The following is a 20789-nucleotide window of genomic DNA, read 5'->3' as shown; positions in this document are numbered from 1 at the left end:
TTAATCGAATCGTGAAATCAAAATTGTGAATCGAATCGTGAGTTGAGTGAATCGTTACATCCCAAATTATTAGCTTTTCATTAAACTCACAAACCCCCTGAATAAACCCCAGTTTGAGAAACCTTGACATAATACAATGTTCAATGCTGTTAATAACTCTCTCTCGCTCTTTATATCAATATGGTACAAGATTACCCCATTTAAATCAATGTGATAAACGAGTTAGGTCAGAAGTAATCCAATTATATTACCTAAAGCATTTTACCAACTACAATTTTTGCCATCTAATTTGGAATCAGTAAGGACTACAACTTGCAGTCCTCTCGTCTCTGTGAATGAAATAAAAGTGTATTTACTTCAGGATCAAACATGGTGATGTCTCCTTCCTCCTCCTCCTCCTCCTCCTCCTCCTCCTCCAGTAGAGTGGTGTTGTTGGGATGTGCGGGATGCTCACGGAGCAGCGACAGAATATAAGCCACTCGCGTCTTACTGCACGGCCCATGCACCAGCTGACACAAGAGACATGTGTGTGTATGTGAATGGAGAATGTTGCTGTGTGTCCAGAAGAGGAAAGATGAAACGGTCGGTCATGTTGTTACCTGTGTGGCGATGGCAGAGAACTTGAGCGCTTGCAGCGTCTCGTCGTAGGTGGAGGCGCAGGGGTTAATGTTGACCAGCATGCAGGAGCGGCCCTGACCACAGAAGAAGCTCTGCAGGACCCTGGTTAACTTGCTGTCTCTGAACGGGACCACCAGCGGAGGACGAGACCTGCAGCAAGCACAGTTTTTATCCATCAGCAGCAGGGTTGGGTATCGAAAACCGGTTCCAAACTCCCAAGAATCAGGTATAACACCGTGTCCTAACTACACGCGACGCGACAAGATTCCAGCGACAAGCAATTTGTGTGTCCACACTAGACGCGACAGAATCAATCAAATATCACAGCCAATCAGAAGCATGTGTGGGCGGAGCCTCTCTGCAAGCGCTCTGCACTCGCAACGAAATGGATACGCTTATAATCTAATTCATAAATATCAAACCTTTTTAACATTATTAAATGTACATACTGAGTGACTGATAACATCTTCTTCATGGAATACACTCGTCCGTTCGCAGCGAGTCCACAGTTTTAACGGTCATCTTTGCTTTAATTTATTTTCAAGATATGAAGTAAACTATCTATTGTTGCTTTCAGTATCATGGCTACAAGGTCACACAAAATTATATTTAAACTCATATTAGACACGTTTAATTTTGAATAAAGCACATAATCACCTGAGATTATCTACTGTCATATAGTTTGTATGTTGTTGTTCCAGCCGTGACGTCGCGGAAATAGAAACCGTTTCTAAATTAGAAATTTCGCGTGTCGCCGTCGCGGCTAGTTAAGCTTAGTAAGTTAGCAAACTTGTGCCTTGTTTGCTGAAGCACGAGCACAGAGAACATCGGTCTCAATCTGTGTCCGTTCTGCAGAAAAGATCGTTCCGGGCCAGAACTGACTTCTTTCATATTTATCAAGTCAGTATATCGTCATAAACACAGCCGTTTTTGTCTGAAGTGAACGTAAACACGAGAAAGAAAATGCTTGTGTACAGTATTTAAAGTTCAGTGTTAAAGAGACAGCAGTCTAATAAACGCGCTTCCTGTCATTAATCAAAGAACAAAAGAAAATCATTCACTGATCTTGACTGAATATCTTTAATAACTTTAATTAATAATCTATATTTTATTTATGAAAAGAAATCTACGCCGTGTTTTTAAAATTTTAATTACAGTTTCTGTACCTGTAATTTAGTTCAGTTGTATTTAATTTATGCTATTGCTAATTGATTTGTTTGTTCCTATTTTATTACTGACTGTTAACTTGTCTTTAACACTTTAATATTTGAAATTTATATTAGTCTAGTTGTTTTTGCAGTGGTATTTTTGTTAAAAGCATAGGCAAAAGTTCCTCTAGTAGGCCTGAGTGTTCTGTAGGCTGCTGATTTGTGCTCATGTTATTCAGCTGCAGAACCAAAGGTGATTTCGCGACACTGTTACTACACAGTGCTGCAATGCACAACGTAGCGATGTATTCAAATTTGCACAGAATTCTGTTATAAACAGATCAAACAGCACTGACATAGAAAATCAGAAGTAGTAATGCTAACTATAACCACGGTATTGTGGCAGAAATAGTCGAATGTTATTATATTATTCATTTCAGAGTTTGTACAATGTTTTAAAAGAGAAATTCAAGCACTTTTCAATGCCTTTCAAGCATTCACACAACTATTTCCAACACTTTAAAGCTCTAAAAATGATCCATTTTGAATAGCATTTTTTAATGGGATGACAAAAATATGCTTTATGGTAAACAAACACTTTTGTGAAGTAATAACGATTAAAAAAACCCATCAAATTACCACTCTAACCAGTAGATGGCAGCAGAGGAGCGCTTAGTTATGATTAATTATTCATATTTCCCCATGAGCTGATTCGCTACATTGGCTTTGTTATTAATTTTTACTTTTGGCTTTATATTTAGGAATGATAAAATCACTATTATAAAATATAAAATCATCAAGAAATCAAATTTTGTCAAAGTTTTGCACTTTTTTGGGTATGAAGAAAGAAAAGTCACAAAGTGCCTGGAAAAACTTCTTAAATTTGCAACTGCCGCTTTAAATTCTCGAGCTCGTTACAGCAGGATGGATTCTGATTGGCTGTCAGTGTTTTATCGTTCATCAGCTGGTAAAAAATCATTTTGAAAGTGATCACAACGATATCGTTCCTCTGTATCGTTATCGTTGTGGTGTGAACTATGCTATTCTTTAATATTGAGAACGATTTTTAGAACTATATCTTTATCGTTATCTTTATAGTTATCATGCTTGGTGTGAACGGGCCTTAACGGCACTTATTAATGCAAATCAATAGTAATTTTATGATTAAATATTCCCCCCAGCAATACCAAATCTGCTCCTGGGGCCACCATCTGTAGAACTTAACTCAAATGTTAGTCTGGAGCCCTGATCAGGCTGTTTATGGCCCCCAGCGGACCCTCACGCTCTAGTATCGTGAAGCGCCACACTCACTTATTGGTTTGATTGTGTCTCAGGGCAGTGATGCAGCGGCCCAGCGTCAGCAGAGAGGTGTTGATGTTGTTCGCCTCCTTCATTCTCTCGCCGTTCTGCTGGGTTTTACAGCGCTCAGACCCCGCCAAATCACACACAGAGAGCCTGCCGGGAAGGAACACATAACAACTCCACATTAAATCCTTCGGAGGTCTTTTAATCTGCAGAATAATTCTACAGGGTTCAGTCCAATACAGCAATTACAACGGTAACGTGGATGGACTCACTCGCTGATTCTGGTCACCTGTCCCAGCTCCGCTTGAGGCTTGACATGTAGAACACGGATAGTAAAGATACTATGGCTAAAAATGCCAAGAAAATACATTATTATTATATTTTGCCCAGTTGTGTGGATTCACATTGAAATGACTGAAATTCAATGAACAATGGTAAATGTGTCAGCAGCTTGAAGTTAGTTAAAGTCATCTGTTTTTCTGCATTATGATGTACATCTGACTGTTATGGATCATTAGAAAAGAAAGAAAGCGTAGGACAAGGATTAGGATTTTGAGATGTGGGCGTTAAACGATTGGAGTCCTGAATGAAGATCCAATTACAATATTTTGATAAACCATTGCAAGATCAGATGTTTGAGGTTTTAGTAATGAAACATACACATGGATGAAATAAGATCAATAAGAACAGTAAAATGTATAAAGAAAACCGTGTGAATTTCACTTCACAGCATCGCTCATGATGTACCTGCGGCTGGAGTTGTGGTTTAGGTGAGTGCTGGCAAAACTTTGGTTGCGTTGTCCAACTTTAAGCACTCTCCAGGCCTCTTCTGCACTCAGTACCTGAATCCAGGTCAGATCTAAAGCAACGAGATGAATCATTCAGTATGATTAAAATTGAAAGAAATGTCAAAAGTCAAGAGGAAATTGATACATTTAAATTAGTAACTGAAAATGTAATTTCTGTTCTGTTTGTGATAGGGATAGGCGACTTAGGACTTAAAACTATATCACGAAATTTTCTGGTATTTATTGCGATAATGATATCAATGACGATAACTCATATGCATCCACTGAGACATAAAAAAATAGGGTGTTGTGAGCACACACGTAATGTAATGTCCGTTTCATTCATACTGGACTCCAGAGGGCGCCCTCGCGCATAAACTGCACATACGCATCACAGAAGTAACAGAACTGATGACGTTCCAGGAAATCCCTCATATGGACAAAGACATCCAGCTACCGCTGTAGCCGAGTAAAAAGAACATACAAACGCTGAAACTGATCAAACATGGAGACAAACACGATTGTGACAATCTATGGTTTATCTGTGTTCAAGCCATCTTGGGTATTTTTATTAGAATAAAGTATATTTATAATGCAATGCTAATCGACATAGGATTTCTGCCTCATTCTGTAATATGAAACCAGGTCTGGTCAGAAAAATAAGTTATTTCAAACACTCAACTGATGTTATAACGTGAATTTGGAGTAAAAGTATGTAAAGTATGTTAATCTTTGTTGGATAACAGGTTTGTAAACAGGCTCATACACATGCAAAACTGTGTTACTGTAGCACATTTATTCAAGGCTCTGACCGATTTTTTGTCGCAGTGTACAGCTCTGACCAAACAGCTCCTCATTTACCGATAAACTCCTCCCCAGTTTCACGTCTGCCTTCCGCCATGTCGCCATGTTTTATCGTTGTTACCGCGGGAAGACAAATTCTTATCATGGGGAGAATTTTTACCAGTCTATCGCAAACGATAAGATATCGCCCATCCCTAGTTTGTGATTTTTACCCTTTACGTAAGGATTTCCATGTTTGTCATCGCTGAGGCGTAGTGTGGCTCTCTTGCGAAACTGAAGTGAAGGTGGAGCGTCCAGGAGATCGTAAAGAAACTCGTTGTAGATCTCATAAAACGAGACCCAGACTGAGAACTGCACACCCTCCTCAAGATCCTCCCCACCGCTGAGACACAAACCATTCGCCTCCAAACACACGCCAGCTGAGTCTGGATGGAACAAACACACACCCGCTCAGAAGAATCTCTACAGTTTTATGTTAGGATTAGGGACAAAATTCTGCATTCGAAATCTTAAACACATCTAACAAATACAGCAGGAATTTGTCACTTTTTACAAACAGAAAGGCAGTCTCTTTGTTTAAGTGTCCTAACATATCAATATTCAGTCTGGGCTGAGAGTGAATAATTCTCAGGCTGGATGTCAGAGAGCTCCTCACCCTCCAGCTGTGTTGCGATGTGGCTGGTCGCTGAGAGTCCGCTGACGCCGCTGTCCCAGGACAAACCTGCTCGCAGCCGAGACTGATGTCCAGCCGTGCTTTCCTCCTGGACAAAACAAAGACAATCAGAGATGGCCAAGAACAACCTGAAACTCCTGGAGAGACAAAAATGACTGAGGACAATAATTAGTATTATTCTAAGTGTTTTTACAGAAAAATGGTCAATAATGTCTCAAGAATCACCACCTGTTCATAAATTTTTAGTATGACAAATATGCATTCATACATTTATGACATGTTTTGGTTACAATTACTAAAGTTGTATCATAAAAAAACAACAACTAACTAGTAACTTTAAAGTTTTTGTTGTCTTTCCAATTATTGATCTAAATTATTCTGAAATGCTAATGTAGATGAGAAAAAAAAAAAGTCTAGCGGAAGTATTAACTTATTTACTTCTAATTGTGTATTTTTACATTAAAATAAATGTAACTAATCTGTTACAGTTACAGAGAAAAAAATGTGTAATAAAATTACAGTTACTTATGAAAATGTTAATGATTACAAAGGGGGTTACATTTGAATTTTCACACACACACACACAGTTGGGTTTATGTATATGCTTTACTTTATACGATTAACGGGTTTTTTCCCCCAAGGCATTGTTAGATGCCAATGTTTCCTAGCTATGCAAAGATTTGATTTCAAAAACAGTATCATAGCTACTAAACTATTTCGTGTTATGATTTTAAATCTGTATTTAGCCTCAAAATGATCTCAAAGTAAAAAGAAGTGTTAAAGTCTGATTTTGTGGTGGCTGTGCTTTAAAATTAAATTATTATAATCTTAATTCAAGTGATGAAGGTAATCAGTGTTGAGCACTAACTGTACGGTTAACGTGTTTGAAAACATTAGACATTTAGAAAAATAATCAGTTACATTACTTTAATGAAGTAACTGAAATAGTTACACTACTTATTACATTTTAAGTAGGGTAACTTGTAATTGGTAACCTGTTACATTTCCAAAGTAACCTTCCCAACACTGCTCTCGCTTTACCTCTTTGAGCAAAGCGTCCCGTCGCATCTCCTCAGCACGGACCTCTTCCGCGTCCAGTTTACGGACCTCCTGGCTCAGTACAGGCTTGAGGTCCATGGCAGAGTACAGTCGTCCAGACAGCTTCAGGAACACAGAGACTAACGCTCGCGGCAGCAGACCCGCGTCTCCACCCGCACCTGCTCAATCACAGAAAATAACAACCCATCCAGCTGTACAGAAACATGTGCATCAGTCCAGAGCTGGCATGGCCGTCTTACCCTGTATGGTGTAGGTTTTGCCCGAGTTGGTCACGCCGTAAGTGTAGAGGAGCCGGTTTTCTCCACGCATAACATCTCGCACCATCTCCCGTATGGTGTGATCGTAAACCTCCTGCTGAGAGCTCTGCGCTCCAAAAATCTGCACGAGTGAGAAAAGTCACATCCAGAGTGAAGCTTGTCAGTAAAAATAACTTTGTGAGCCTTTTTACTATTGATGATTTCCTTCATGGTGGATGCTAGGGGTGTGCGATATATATGGTCTGTGATAATATCATAATTGTTGTTTTAACGATGTGTGATTTGACATCAAGTATTTTGCAAAAACCATTCCAAACACCCCTACTGTTTTTGTGCTATTTCGCCAATACAAATAATTCCAAACACAGCCACAGCACTGTTTTGCGTCTCTGAGCAACATGACGGCATTTCGCTCCTGAATTAATCAACTGTTTAAATGATTCGGTTCAATCGCAGTGACTCACTTATTATCAGTGACTTGCTGCCACCTACTGGTGGTTTTAATTTCACATTCAAAGTATCTTTTTATTATTTAAATAATTTCAAATAACAGTATTCAACGTTTTATGTTTAGTATATCAAACTATTATTTATGCATTTGTAACTGCAGGTTAAATGCATTCATGTCTTGCACTAAACGGTGTGTAAATGCATCTAAATGCCACTTCAGACGCAGCTCCTGTGTTTCCTCTGCACTGCAAAGATGAATTTTGCTGATACTGATTTCATTTGCTTGGTAACAGCCCAAATTTCTTATTATTCTAATTCACTGATTAAATGTAAGAATGTGACTCAAAAGATAATGCACACTTTTAGAAAAAATAAAATAAAATGCCCATAAAAGGTACAAATTTTAACTTTTTGAAAAAGATGAATTTCTATCCGTGTGAACTGATCACCACACAGAATATGAAGAATATCAAAAACTTTAGGAGTCAGTTTAAGATGCCAGTACAATAACACATTCAGCCAAATATCGTCTAATTATCGGTATCAATAAAATATCGAGATATTATTTTCTGTCAATATCGCACAGCCCTAGTGGATGCATTACCTTTGTGAAGGTGAACTTGTGCAGGCTCTGAGCGACGCCTCTCTCGGCACTCTTCATGTTGCGGGAGTCTTTGGGCGCTCGGAGAAGCAGACTGTCCTTGGACTGCACATTCACACAACCCTGAGGAGCACAACAAAGCCTTCACTGTCAGCCAAACAAGCCCTTCCTCACTTAAAACAGTGTTTCACGTGTGTGTCCGACTCCTTCACCTGCTCTGCTTCAGTCAGAGGACGGATCCGCAGGAAAACCTTCAGCTTCTCGGACCCGTCGTCAGCGCTGACATCAGGCTTGATCTGCACAGGCTGCCAGTCAAACAGATGAGAGATGCATTCACATCACAGAGCCTGCGGTACTAGCCATTAAGCAAGCAGTTTGTGTTGAGCAGAGTGAAAACACATTATTTACAGCTTGGCAGTGTGATAATCTGAGGCATAAGAGCCCACTGAACTAACGGTAATCATCAGCCTGGGGCGAGTTCAGCAAAATTGAACAATATAGCATAGAGCTTTATAACCGTATGAATAAATCAAAAGTAATGCAGTACAATATCAAACTGCATACTGAACTGGTGTCTATGAATATTAAACCAGACTGCTATTCTAATTTTTAAAAAAGTCTATTTTTCACCATTTCATTAGATAACCATCATCAAATCATGCACACACCAAAATGTTTAACTTGAAGAAATTGACAGTATATATATATTATACTACATACAATACAGGCTATTACTACTGTACAGTATAATTTGCTTCCTAAAATAGCAGTAATAACATCCATTTCATCCATGTTTCCATTTTAACAGTAAACCTCTGTCGCACTTTTTTATACATTCAATAACTACCATTTTCGATAATAAACTTGTATTAAATTATAAGACAGACAGCAAATATAAAACATGTTGTAGGTCCCCAGTATTCATCATATTGATTATTAAAACATAATGGAGCCGTTAAAACAGAATACATAAATAAAACTGATTTTGAACTATTTTCTATATTACTAGTATGTAGTCCATTTTCAAATTTACTAGAGTCTACTCATTAAATACCAGTAGCACCTATTTCTATAGTGAGCACTGAATTAGTACTAGTCACTAGCACTTTCATTAGATTCTAGCACGTATTCCAATAGTGAAAATACCTACTCCATTGCTACTGGTTATTAAAGTTGCGTCATGCCTAACAACGCCCCTTAGCTGTTATAAATTCACTGTAAACCACGGCTTCAGTTACAACAGTTTCGAACGCGGCTCAGCCAATCAGAATCAAGCACCGGAACTCTCCGGTTTATAAAAACTGACAAGTACTTATTTTTTTAAATATTAGTACTTATTTGTTACTAATGTTGATTCCAGTCATCACTACAAACTAGTGATCCACAAAGTGTCCTGCAACTTTACCAGTCAGCATGGATACGGTGTAGTTTAATAGTTAATCTTACATTAGTAACATTCAAAATATTGTTAATAACAAAAAATGTCAACTTGTTGGCAAGAACAAAAGTAGTTACTGGAACAAGTAAGACAAAATTATTATTCATATCCTTTTACGAACAAATATAAAGGAACATATATAAAATATATTTTCGCTGGAGATTTGATGCAGTGACGCAATCTTGCGTAGTGACGTCAGCGTGCAATGACATCACAACGTCATTTACCAACAAATTGACCTTCTTTTAGCAACTTCCCATGAAAGTAAGCTGGCAACACTGATCATACCTCTTGAGTGGGAGTTTGGGGCTCTGCAGCAGGGCTGATGACAGAGATCTCCGGCAGAGGAGACACAAAGCGCTGGGATCTCATCATCAGAGCTCCAATATCAGCAGCTGTGGACTCAAACACAGCCCCACACTCCTCCTCATCGGACAGAATCCCGCACGGAGACGCCAGAGCCATGACCACACGCCTAGACACGAAAACACGCACAATATTTACTGTCAGGACGTTTCTGACTGAACTAACGTTACCGCGAACTACTAAACACGAGTCACTCGGTTAGCCAGATAGCTGCGTTTCACTTCAAAGACGCTGGTTGTTAAACAGTGATACATTATGATACAGCTAACAACAAAATACGAGAACAAATGAACAGCATTTCGACAGAATAGCAGAGTTTATTGTATTTACCTGAAGCTGTGTTAGCTGTTAGCAGCTAGCATCGCATATATAAATATTCGTGACGTTACCTTGATTTATGATCCAAACGTAGTTTTACAGTTATATAAGTGACTCCTACAGCTAAGCTAGAATCATAACATCTAACCTGGACACAGTTAATACAGTAACTAACCTAAACTTAAACTCATGCATACTAGCTCACTAACGGTTATTGAGACATATTCGAACGCCGCGGTCAGGGCGCTCCACCAATCACAGCGCACCTGAGCAACTCCAACTGGCCAATCAGACACGCCGGAGGAAATACTTTGCTTTTGATTGGTCAACGTGCGGCGCTTCCACTCCCTTTGGAGGTGTGGCCAGTGGCGTGTTTTTGTTTGGTACATTTAATGTCCACATCTGAAGTCTTCTTGACAATTTTGAGAAGACCATTGCTTGCTCCACGACACTAATTTGGATTTTAGTTCTCTCCCCAGAAAGCAATGAACTGCTGAAACAATGTTAACTGCATTGAATTAATGTCACAAAGTGATGTTCCTTCAATATAGCTATTGATGCCATTGTTTCCTATCATAGTTATGCAAAGATTTGATTTTAAAACAGCATCATAGCTATTAAACAATATGATTTTAAATCTGTTTAACCTCAGAATAATCTCACAGTAAAAGGAGGTGCCAACGTCTGATTTTGTGGTGTTTGTGCTTTAAAATTAAAAAGTGACAAAGGATTGTGTAAGTCTGACAGTAATCAGTGTTGAGTTTTACTGTAAGGTTAACCTGCCTATTTTGTTTTGTGTGTTTTGAGACATATTCCTTTAGGATTTATTGGTTTTAACAAGCCCCTAATAGAAGGTGACCAATTACCCCCAGCGTCCATCACAGTTTCCATTAAAACCAGTACGATTCTCATTATAACCAGTAAAACCATTACACATTCTGTGATGGTGTCTATTGTTTTTTCAGCAGGGACATTTCCATAAAAAGTATCTACGTAATGCAGTTAGTTATTTTTAGGGAGCAATGCAATATTGTAATGCATTATCTTTAAATGTAACTTTCCCCAACACTGTTAACCATAGTTTAAAAGTAAAAAAAACATGGTTACAACTCGTTTGCTATCATAAATCCATGGTTAATTTTCATAAGGGTAGTAGTAGCTTACATGTTTCAATGTATGATGATCTAAACAGAAAGTGAAATGAAGGTAGTTTCAGTGTTGTGTGTGAAAGTGATGACACATAGCCTAAACAATTGTTAATGGCCTAATTGTTTGTTGCTGTGTGTTTGCATGTATTTGCAAAGCTTGATGTCTAGCATTATCTGAGTCTCATGTTACACCAGTTTTGATGCTGGACAATAAATTATGTTGTTATCAAGCACAAATGTTTAAGGCATAATAAATCACAAAAGAGTGTTTGGTTTGAGTGTGTAATTAACCTGCATGTGAGCTTCCTTTCATGTTTATGAACTTCAGAGCCTGAAACGTGTTACATTGATAAAAATATGAATGATAGTGTGAAAGTCAGAGTCCAGACACGTTTAGACTGACCATTTGTTTGCATTTGTCCAGTCTGATCAGCAGTGCTTTAATTATTTAGGCTGATTGATCCGAAATACACACAGAAACGATGCAAACCCAGAATTCCCCCATGCATCATCATCATCTGACCTGATTTGCATGCTGCGTTGAGTGTTGATATCAAACATACTTTTTGATCTAAACAGCTGAGGTTTTATTGCATAGGTTTGATCACTTTATTGTTACTCTACGACACAGAGAAAGAATCTGTGGGACAAATGTGCGGGACGTGTGCATGGCTTCTGATTGGTGTCTTGAGGGCTCCATAAAAGGAGAGAGTATTAGGAGTCAAAGAGGCTCCTGAGAAGCAGAGAAACGCCGCAGAAGAGCTGGAGAACCATCCTGCTGACAGACACAAGATGAAATGAAGACATGAGCGTCTTGCTGCGGATGTAGTCTGGAAAGTTACCGTTGCAAAACAGAGACGTGAGTTTTCTGAACCAGACCTCGAAGCCCACAGTGTTTTATCGCTGGACTTATACAATAATATGCTTTAGATGCATCAGTAACTCTAATATAATGCAATGTCTGATTTAATTTCTCTTTACTAGATTGTATTTCTCGGGCTGGATCAGGCTGGTGAGTGAGAGGTTCTGGCTAAACTTAGTCTGGACAATAGTCTCTGTCATGATGGTGTACAGTTACAACACAGTTGGTGTGAGAAGTAGCTAAATATAGATTCCTCTAGTGACCACAGCAGTGAATGTACAAAACAAACTTTAAAACCACGGCTGATATTTACTGAAACACCAAATGATTCTTAAATCAAATCAAATATTGTTTTATATTGTGCACCTAAATGATTATCTTTTGTGCTTCTGGAGTTTGTTCGTGTGTCAGATCCATGAGCTCCTTATTTCTTCTTGCCATGCATTTACAGCGTTGTTTATTAAAACATCCGTCTGCTCGATCCTTCATTCATTGACCAAATACAAATGAGAGCACTCATGCATATATTTACATTTGTTTTATGCTCTATTGTGCTCAGTAAATTTTTTGCATTTATTTTATTTCTCCCCAGCGCTGGGTTATATTTAACCCAGCATTTTTTAGAGTGTAATGTTGCTCTTTCTATTAATATTTATAGACTCAAATATTTAATATAATTTTTGAGGACAGTCGTTCATGAATTATAGTTTGGCCCGTGGCACTTTATTTCCCCCCAGAACTGCGTGTGCATTATTTTCCACGTCTCATTGTCACAGATGTTGAAGATTTGAAGTCCGTCGTGTCGACTCTGAGCGAACACAGCAGACTGGAGAACATGCTCTCTCTGAATCACGTCTGAAAGCCAATCATCACGTATTTAATGACTGCATGAACAAGCCGTGACACTTGAGTTATCATGCACTAACCAGTGTCATCCAAACCTCCTCGTATAGACAGAACCTTTGTCACGGTTTGTGTTTGTCCTCGACTTATATTTAACTTCTCAGTCTTAATCGGTGTGTAAGTCACATTCTAACAACTCACACATTGCTATGACTGATACTGTACAAAACAGTGTGATAGTTTCCTAACTCACTAAACTACAGTATTACTGGTGTAACATTGTTTAGGATAAGACACATTTTAGAACCTAAAACTGACGTCTAGAGAATAAAGATAAAGATGTTCTGAAGATATTGAGTGTTTTGTGCTTATTACTTCTCTTTGCAGACTGCTGATGAACAAACAGGCCAGAAAATGAACGAAGTGCATCAGGAACCAGACCTGCTGGCCCTCAAGTTTCTTTATAGCAACACAGATGCACCCAAAGACACCACAGTAAGTCTGTTACGAAGACAAAAAGACTATTTTTCCAGACTGCAGGGGTTTCTGTCAGTCAAAGGTCTTAGAAGTTCATGTTTCAGTCATTTAATGTTATTCCCTGATTTTTTGTTAATGGTCACATGCAAGTAAACACATACAATACATACATTTTAGTGTTTTATTTTGACTGATAGGCTGCACAGCAAAAATTATATTGTGATTATTTTGTCATGCATCATGACTGCAATTTGAAAAATATCCCTTATTGATTCATTGTGCAGCCCAGATTTTTTTAAATGTTATTTTAATGTTAATTATTAACAAAAGGAAATAGTTTAGAGTATCTAAAATGTAAGTCTAAAAATGTTGACTAAAATAGTAGTTTTTATTAATCTTCAGCATTCAAAACTGGATTTTTTGGGCCCGATGCTCACCTTCTGGTGTTGGGTGTAATGCATTACTAAGCAATTACTGAAATAAATGAATTATTAAGTAATTATATTGACTGATAGGCTGCACAGCAAAAATTATATTGTGATTATTTTGTCATGCATCATGACTGCAATTTGAAAAATATCCCTTATTGATTAATTGTGCAGCCCAGATATTTTAAATTTTATTTTAATGTTAATTATTAACAAAAGGAAATAGTTTAGAGTATCTAAAATGTAAGTCTAAAAATGTTGACTAAAATAGTAGTTTTTATTAATCTTCAGCATTCAAAACTGGATTTTTTGGGCCCGATGCTCACCTTCTGGTGTTGGGTGTAATGCATTACTAAGCAATTACTGAAATAAATGAATTATTAAGTAATTATATATCGCATGCAAAATAATTTTTTTTGTTTATATAATATATGTGTACTGTGTTTGTTTATTATGTATATATAAATACACATTCAGTATATATTTTGAAAATATTTACATGTATATTATTATATTTTATATAAATATACTGAACGTATAAATATAACATATTTTTCTTAAATATATACATGAATGTGTGTGTATTTATATATACATAATAAATATACACAGGACACACACATATTATGTAAACAAAAACTTTTATTTTGGATGCGATTAATCGCGATTAATCATTTGACAGCACTAATTAAATATATATTATGTATTATGTGTAATTCATATACTATATATATATATAATTCAATTTTAGCTTGAAAAAGTAAGGGATTTAATTAGTTACTTCTGCTGTGATTGCATTAAATACTGTATAGACTTTAGAACAATTCTATATTAAACCTTCATGTAAATACTTTTGTCAGTTCTAGAATAATTTATGCACTTTTATATTATTGATCTGGAAGAATTAGAAGAGCAGTTTCATGTCTATCCTTGTTCTGCTCAACTGGTCGAGGTTAATATGGGATTTAGCAAGTAATTAGTAATAAGTAATGCAACACTTTCTAAAGAGAGTAATTAGTACAGCAATCTAATTATTCTGTTGAAGGTGTAGTTAGTAGCTACGAATTACTTACTTTTTAAGAGTAACTTACTCAACACCTCCTGTTAGGCTTTTGTGGCCCCTGGCAGTATGAGGCCCCTAGAGAACAAACTGCTTACAGCTGAACTGAAACGATTAGGATGGTCCCTTTGATGTTTTTTGTCAGGAGCCCGTCAGCAGCTCTTCTTCTGGCACAAGCATGACTCCGCTCCCGGCGTATCTCTCGGCGTTAGCTGCTAAACCGCGAGCGGCCCCGCGGGGCCCCGGCGCTATAGAGCAGATGAGAGCGGAGCTCCGAGAGCTACGAGATGACCTGGACACGCTGAAGTCTCAGCACAAGTTTGTGTAACATCAATGCACGCTGTTTTGGACTTCTTATCCTTATTTTTCTGTAAATGCAACGTCACTGTGTTTCAGGAAAGAAATCAAACTGCTCCTGAACGAACTGGATGAAGAAAAGAAGATGCGTTTGTCACTGCAAGTGAGTCAAGAGCCTCTAGATGTTAAACAGTTTCATTCGTGAGCAGTGTTGGGGAAAGCTACTTTTAAAAGTAATGCATTACAATGTTGCGTTACTCCATATAAAAGTAACGAATTGTGTTACTTAGTTACTTTTTATGGAAAGTAATGCGATACGTTAGACTACTTTTTGTATTACCTGGGCTGGACTTGCTTATTTATTTTTTAATAACCAAAAACCCAAAAGTTATTTAAGGTTTGGATAACAGTAAAGGCATAAATAAATTAAATCAATTGGAAAACATAGCAACTTGTGTCTTGCTTGTAATGTGTTGTTTAGTTTTGTACCATGAACACTCACTAGTGCTCTCTTTCTCTTCAGATTGAAGTGGAATGTCTTAAGAAGCACATGTCCAAGTGAGCCAGCTCTGATGAAGCCGTCAGACATCACAGATACAGACATGGAGTCTCGGCCAAACTCAAGTGTGCAATGAAGAACTTACAAAGACTGAGGAAGAACTCCGTGAACATATTGCTGTATAAAACACGTTTTGGGTTTGAAACCATGCACGATGACTGGAAAGAGAGAGCAACCTATAGTTTCAATCACATGCATTGATTACTTAGACTTATTAACATCAGACCTTACTTTTAATTTCATCTTTATATATAACAGCCGTTTTCCATGTTGAGTGAAGAAGGATTCTAAAGCTCAAGGTCAGTTAGACTTCAACAAAAAAAGAATATGTGTTAAACTGTAATTTATTCCTGTGATCAAAGCTGAATTTTCAGCAGTCTTCAGTGTCACATGATCTTCAGAAATCATTCTAATATGCTGATTTGCTGCTCTTCTTATTATTATCAGTATTGAAAACGGTTAATGTTTTTGTGGAAACTGTGATACATTTATTCAGGATTCTGATGACGTTCAGAAGAACTTGCATTTTTAAAAAATAGATTTTTTTGTTACAATGCAAATGTATCAATTGAAAAACAAGAAAAGTTACTGGACAACCAACTTTTCAATAGTAGCGTGTGATGAAATTTATTAACATTGCTATTATATTTATACATGTATGATTACATCACAATTTCATTTTTATATGCAGTGAGCAAAGGCAAGAAGTGAGGCATAAGATGTAAAGAAAAAAAGTGTCCTCTAAGAAAAAAACTATACTTTAAAACAAAGAAAACTAAAGCAATACCATAAATATCACCGAGGCAAAAACAAGACAAATAAATATTTACAAAAATATTTATTTACATTACATAAAAACCACGAAGGTACAGCAACACTTTCTTTAAGAAAACCAAACAACAAGCTGTAAATCAGATTTCTGAAGGGACTCTGAAAGACAGCACTGACGCTGACCCGAGAGAAAAGGACAGCGGTGTCTGGATCAGAAGTTCGAGTCTTCACAGGGAATCGGTCTGAACGTCACCTCTTTATTTTCCTCCAGCAGAAGATCATAGCGACACAGAGGCCTGCTGAAACACAAGACAACGGTTTAGTGAATCTGAGTTTGAGTGACAAAACAGAAGAGATGTTGTGGCTGTCAGGTGTACGCTGGACTTTGTCTCTATTCTGTTTAAGATGTGTACTGACAAGCATCAATGAAATCTTTATGTCTGAATAACCTCGGATTTAATTCACATCGGCAGTGAGTTTGAATCTAGCCTGCGACATTTCTCAATCCCGTGTACATTGATGAATGTTTCAGCGAGCAAGAACCATTTACAGTACTATTTAAAAGTGTGGGGTCAGTAAGATACTTTAATGTTTCTGAGAGAAGGCTCTTCTGCTCACCAAGGATCAAAAATACAGTAAAAATTGTGAAATATTATTAGAATGTAAAACAGCTGTTTTCTATGTGAATGTGTGTTAAACTGTAATTTATTTCTGTGATCAAAGCTGGATTTTCAGCAGTCTTCAGTGTCACATGATCTTCAGAAATAATTCTAATATGCTGATTTGCTGAACATTTCTGATTATTATCAATGTTGAAAACAGTCGTGCTGCACAATATTTTTGTGGAAACTGATACATTTTATTTTTCAGGATTCACAGATGAACAGAAAGTTCAAAAGAGCAGCATTTATTTGAAATAGAAATCTACTGTAACATTCTAAATGTCTTTACTCTCATTTATGATCAATTTAATGCAGACTTGATGAATAAAAGTATAAATTTATTTAAAAATAACAAACTTTTGAGTATGTTTGTCATCAAACATGACACACCTTGAGACCTCATGCTTGAATTAAACGAAGCACAGATCACTGGTTGACAGAGCTGCTATTGGGCTTGCTGTGAACAGTTCATGAAGAGCATGTATAAGAAGAGCTCAGACATGAACTCTTGCTTCAGATGAAAGCACACAGACCTGAGGTGGTTCTGTAGAGGAGTGAGGCGGATGCGCAGGAGCCGCAGTTTCTTGCGTGGCCGGAGTCCTTTCCCCGTACAGAACTTGAGCGAGATCTCTTTCACAGGCTGGACGTCTCGGTCAAACTGAGCCAGAACGCTGCTCTCCACAAACCTCTCAAACATCAGGGATTTACTGGAAGAGAGAGGAGAAACATCAGCATCCAAAACATCGATCTGGGAATACTCCTTACACGAGAACGAGACTTACTGATTGAGCTCAACTTGCGCCTCTTCCTGTCCATCGCTTAATTTAATCGTTAAATATCCCCAGTGTGTCTTCTGGTTCCATGTGACAATATCAACCTTGTAACCGAACTCTAGTGGAGTCAGAGATTACGTAAACAAGCTGTTACATTATATATAAGTGACCCTGCAGCACAAAAGCAGTCTCAAGTCGCTGGGGTATATTTGTAGCAATAGCCAACAATTCATTGTATGGGTCAAAATTACCCATTTTTCTTTTATGCCAAAAATCATTGTTCCATGAAGATATTTTGTAAATGTCCTACCGTAAATATATCAAAACTTAATTTTTGATTAGTAATATGCATTGCTAAGAACTTCATTTGAACAACTTTAAAGATGATTTTCTCAATATTTTCTCCAGATTTTCAAATAGTTGTATCTCAGCCAAATATTGTCCTATCCTAACAAACCATACATCAATGGAAAGATTATTTATTCAGAAATTTCCAAAAATGTACCCTTCTGACTGGTTTTGTGCTCCAGGGTCACATATGCATCTTAACCTGAAACTTAACTAATCTGCTCACAGTTGAAATGTAATAAAAAAGATGCTGTAAAGCGATGCTCACTGCAGAATGGAGACGCTTTATTAGTTTGGAAATACGTCCTGGTTTGAATCAGCTGCAGCAGCCTGTCCTTCCAGCGCACAGCATCATAACCTGCACAGTGCAATGAAAGCAGGTCTGTCTCAGAACAGCCGACTGATCACATGAAGCTCAGAGTGCGCTCAGTTTACCGAAAACAGGGCATCCGTCCGGCGTGAACCTCCCACAGTCCATGCACTCCCCGTCCTGGAAGAGTGTGTAGGAGTCACAGGGGTACGCAGTGATGGGACACGAGCTGTTCACGGAGCTCATGTACAGAAACACTGACCTCTGATGGTCACACTTGAAATACTGCGAGCCTGTGGAACATCAGAGAAGAGCTCAAAACTACAGACTCCTGCATATATACACATTATGATATAGCATGCATAGAGCAACTTACACAATATGAAATATGAAGAGAGAATGCAGAGCATCATGTTAGTCTGGGGCATGAAGATATTCTTTCTTTTTTCTTATGTTTCTTTAAGAGCGCGAGTAGCATCTTGCAAGTAATTATGATATAATTGCTTACACTTTTATATGCCTTGCATTTGAAAATTCTGAGAGGTATGGTTAGAAAGCAAGTAAAAATGTAAATACTGAAAGATTTAAAATCAATCTTTATTTTTTATTTAATTTGACAAGCATTTTTAAGTTTAAAGAGTACACAAATACACACTGCCATTCAAAAGTTTAGGACCAGTAAGATTTTTAATGTTAAAAAAAATAAATAAATACATAAAATTATTGTAAAATATTATTACAATTTAAAATAACTGTTTTCTATTTTAATATACTTTAAATTATAATTTATATTTAACAATAATACAATACAGTTTAAAAGTTTGGGGTTAGTACATTTTTTTCCCTTTTCTTTCTTTTTTTTTTAATTAATACTTATACTTCAGCAAAGACTAGTAAAGACTTACATTGCTACAAAAGATTTCTATTTTAAATAAATTGATAGAGAAATGTGTCTTGAGCAGCAAATCAGCATATTAGAATGATTTCTGAAGATCATGTGACACTGAAGACTGCAGTAATGATGCTGAAAATACAGCTGCGCATCACAGAAATACATTACAGTTTAACAGATACTCACATAGAAAACGGCTACTTTAAATTGTAAATAATATTTCACAATATCAAGTTTTTTCCTGTATTTTTGATCAAATAAATGCAGCCTTGATGAGCAGAAGAAACGTCTGATCCCAAACTGAACAGCAGCAGTGTGTGTGTGTTTTGTGTAATACTATTTTTAATTGAGGTTACATTAAAATGCTATTAAAATGGTTACAGCTGACCTGAAAAGATGGTTCTGGGGCATCCAGGCTGATCCGCTCCACCGTTTGCGTAATAGTCGATGTGACCCAGAACATCACGATAGCCCAGCGCTGCAAGAAAACACCAGCCATGAGTTAACCACGTCTAGATATTCATGTTCTATATAGAGTGTCACATAGTCAAGAGCCCCGTCTCGTGATGTGTGAGAGAAACACACCGTCCATGTCTGTGTGCAGCGCCTCCACGAACTGGGCATCAGACGGGTCGAGACGCTCGCTGGGGGGCTGACCGTTAAACTCGGGCCCTGCCGGATCCAGCGCTGAGTGAGACACGCAAACATCACAATCAATCACACACTGAAACACTCCACTCAGAGCTTCAGGAGAACGGATCAGTCTCACCTGTTATTCTGCCAATGCTTCCATTAAAATTGGCCCCAGTGAAACCTGAGATGTGGGCCCCTAAACTGACACCGATCATGTGTATGGAGCCGAGATCAGCCCCTTTCTCCTGTGATGTCAAAACACACACACGTTTGTTTCTGTGAATTGTGGGGACTTTCCATAGACTTCTATTACTTTTATACTGACCAAACGATATTTTCTATCCCCTAACCCTAACCCTACCCCTTACAGAAAACTTTGTGCATTTTTAGATTTTCAAAAAACTTGATTTATTAGCATGTTTACCCGTGGGGACCTCAATTTAGGTGACACGAGTCCCCATGAGTCTGTGTGTATTCAGGTTTAAGTCCCCACCAGAATAGAAAAACAGGTATACACACATACACACAGAGAGAGAGAGAGACACACAGACACAGACACACACACACACACACACACACACTCACACACACACAGACAGAAAGTCAGTCACAGGAAACACTGTGGTGAACATTTCACAAAAGAATGGGACTCTGATTAGGCTAGTTAACACCTTGAAGACACTTTGAAAATAAAAATGGATAATTGTAACTTTTAAATGAATTTTAAATTTGTTTATCTGTTCACATATTAAACAAACATGCAGTGCCTTTATCATCTTTGACTCTTTGGGCCTCTTCAGTCAGTTTTGACCAAAAAAACAAATGTATGTTTACATTTTTTTTTAATTTTCTGCTTCACCAGAATAGGATGACACTTGGTGACATTTGTCAAATTAGCTAT

General features: G+C 37.6%; 3 protein-coding genes across 5 annotated transcripts in view; 1 reads left to right on the top strand and 2 right to left on the bottom strand.

Moving 5' to 3' along the window:
• The window catches only part of LOC107668448 (kinesin-like protein KIF20A), a 16353-nt gene extending 6291 nt beyond the window's left edge, over positions 1-10062 (bottom strand). Inside the window, exons 1-13 of the mRNA XM_016460317.1 lie at positions 9897-10062; positions 9430-9616; positions 7916-8008; positions 7707-7826; positions 6635-6773; positions 6378-6553; positions 5319-5424; positions 4876-5088; positions 3819-3930; positions 3344-3418; positions 3078-3221; positions 600-768; positions 357-509 (exon numbers count right to left, since the gene is read on the bottom strand). Of these exons, the coding sequence (XP_016315803.1) occupies positions 357-509; positions 600-768; positions 3078-3221; positions 3344-3418; positions 3819-3930; positions 4876-5088; positions 5319-5424; positions 6378-6553; positions 6635-6773; positions 7707-7826; positions 7916-8008; positions 9430-9606 (1677 nt within the window). The 5' untranslated portion in view covers positions 9607-9616; positions 9897-10062. The remainder of the gene's footprint in view (positions 1-356; positions 510-599; positions 769-3077; positions 3222-3343; positions 3419-3818; positions 3931-4875; positions 5089-5318; positions 5425-6377; positions 6554-6634; positions 6774-7706; positions 7827-7915; positions 8009-9429; positions 9617-9896) is intronic.
• Positions 10063-11641: 1579 nt separating this feature from the next.
• On the top strand, positions 11642-15680 carry LOC107668432 (CD2-associated protein-like). The gene is made up of 8 exons (XM_016460298.1): positions 11642-11684; positions 11803-11832; positions 11956-11985; positions 12573-12688; positions 13066-13173; positions 14789-14961; positions 15040-15103; positions 15464-15680. The coding sequence occupies exons 1-8, from the start codon at positions 11642-11644 to the stop codon at positions 15500-15502; spliced, it is 603 nt and encodes a 200-aa protein (XP_016315784.1). The 3' UTR covers positions 15503-15680.
• A 450-nt stretch (positions 15681-16130) lies between these two features.
• The window catches only part of LOC107668445 (lipase member H-like), a 12041-nt gene continuing 7382 nt past the window's right edge, over positions 16131-20789 (bottom strand). For 2 of the 3 annotated variants that reach the window (XM_016460314.1, XM_016460312.1), the window contains 8 exons: positions 20025-20133; positions 19841-19942; positions 19644-19733; positions 18489-18656; positions 18322-18411; positions 17715-17823; positions 17466-17639; positions 16131-16569 (listed from right to left, as the gene is read on the bottom strand). In XM_016460314.1, the coding sequence (XP_016315800.1) occupies positions 16482-16569; positions 17466-17639; positions 17715-17823; positions 18322-18411; positions 18489-18656; positions 19644-19733; positions 19841-19942; positions 20025-20133 (930 nt within the window). In that variant the 3' untranslated portion in view covers positions 16131-16481. The remainder of the gene's footprint in view (positions 16570-17465; positions 17640-17714; positions 17824-18321; positions 18412-18488; positions 18657-19643; positions 19734-19840; positions 19943-20024; positions 20134-20789) is intronic. The other variant, XM_016460313.1, reaches the window with a different exon arrangement.

This window comes from Sinocyclocheilus anshuiensis, unplaced genomic scaffold (genome assembly GCF_001515605.1).
Source record: "Sinocyclocheilus anshuiensis isolate Anshui unplaced genomic scaffold, SAMN03320099.WGS_v1.1 scaffold2749, whole genome shotgun sequence".
NCBI lineage: Eukaryota > Metazoa > Chordata > Actinopteri > Cypriniformes > Cyprinidae > Sinocyclocheilus > Sinocyclocheilus anshuiensis.
This window is presented reverse-complemented; position numbering and strand designations above follow the sequence as displayed.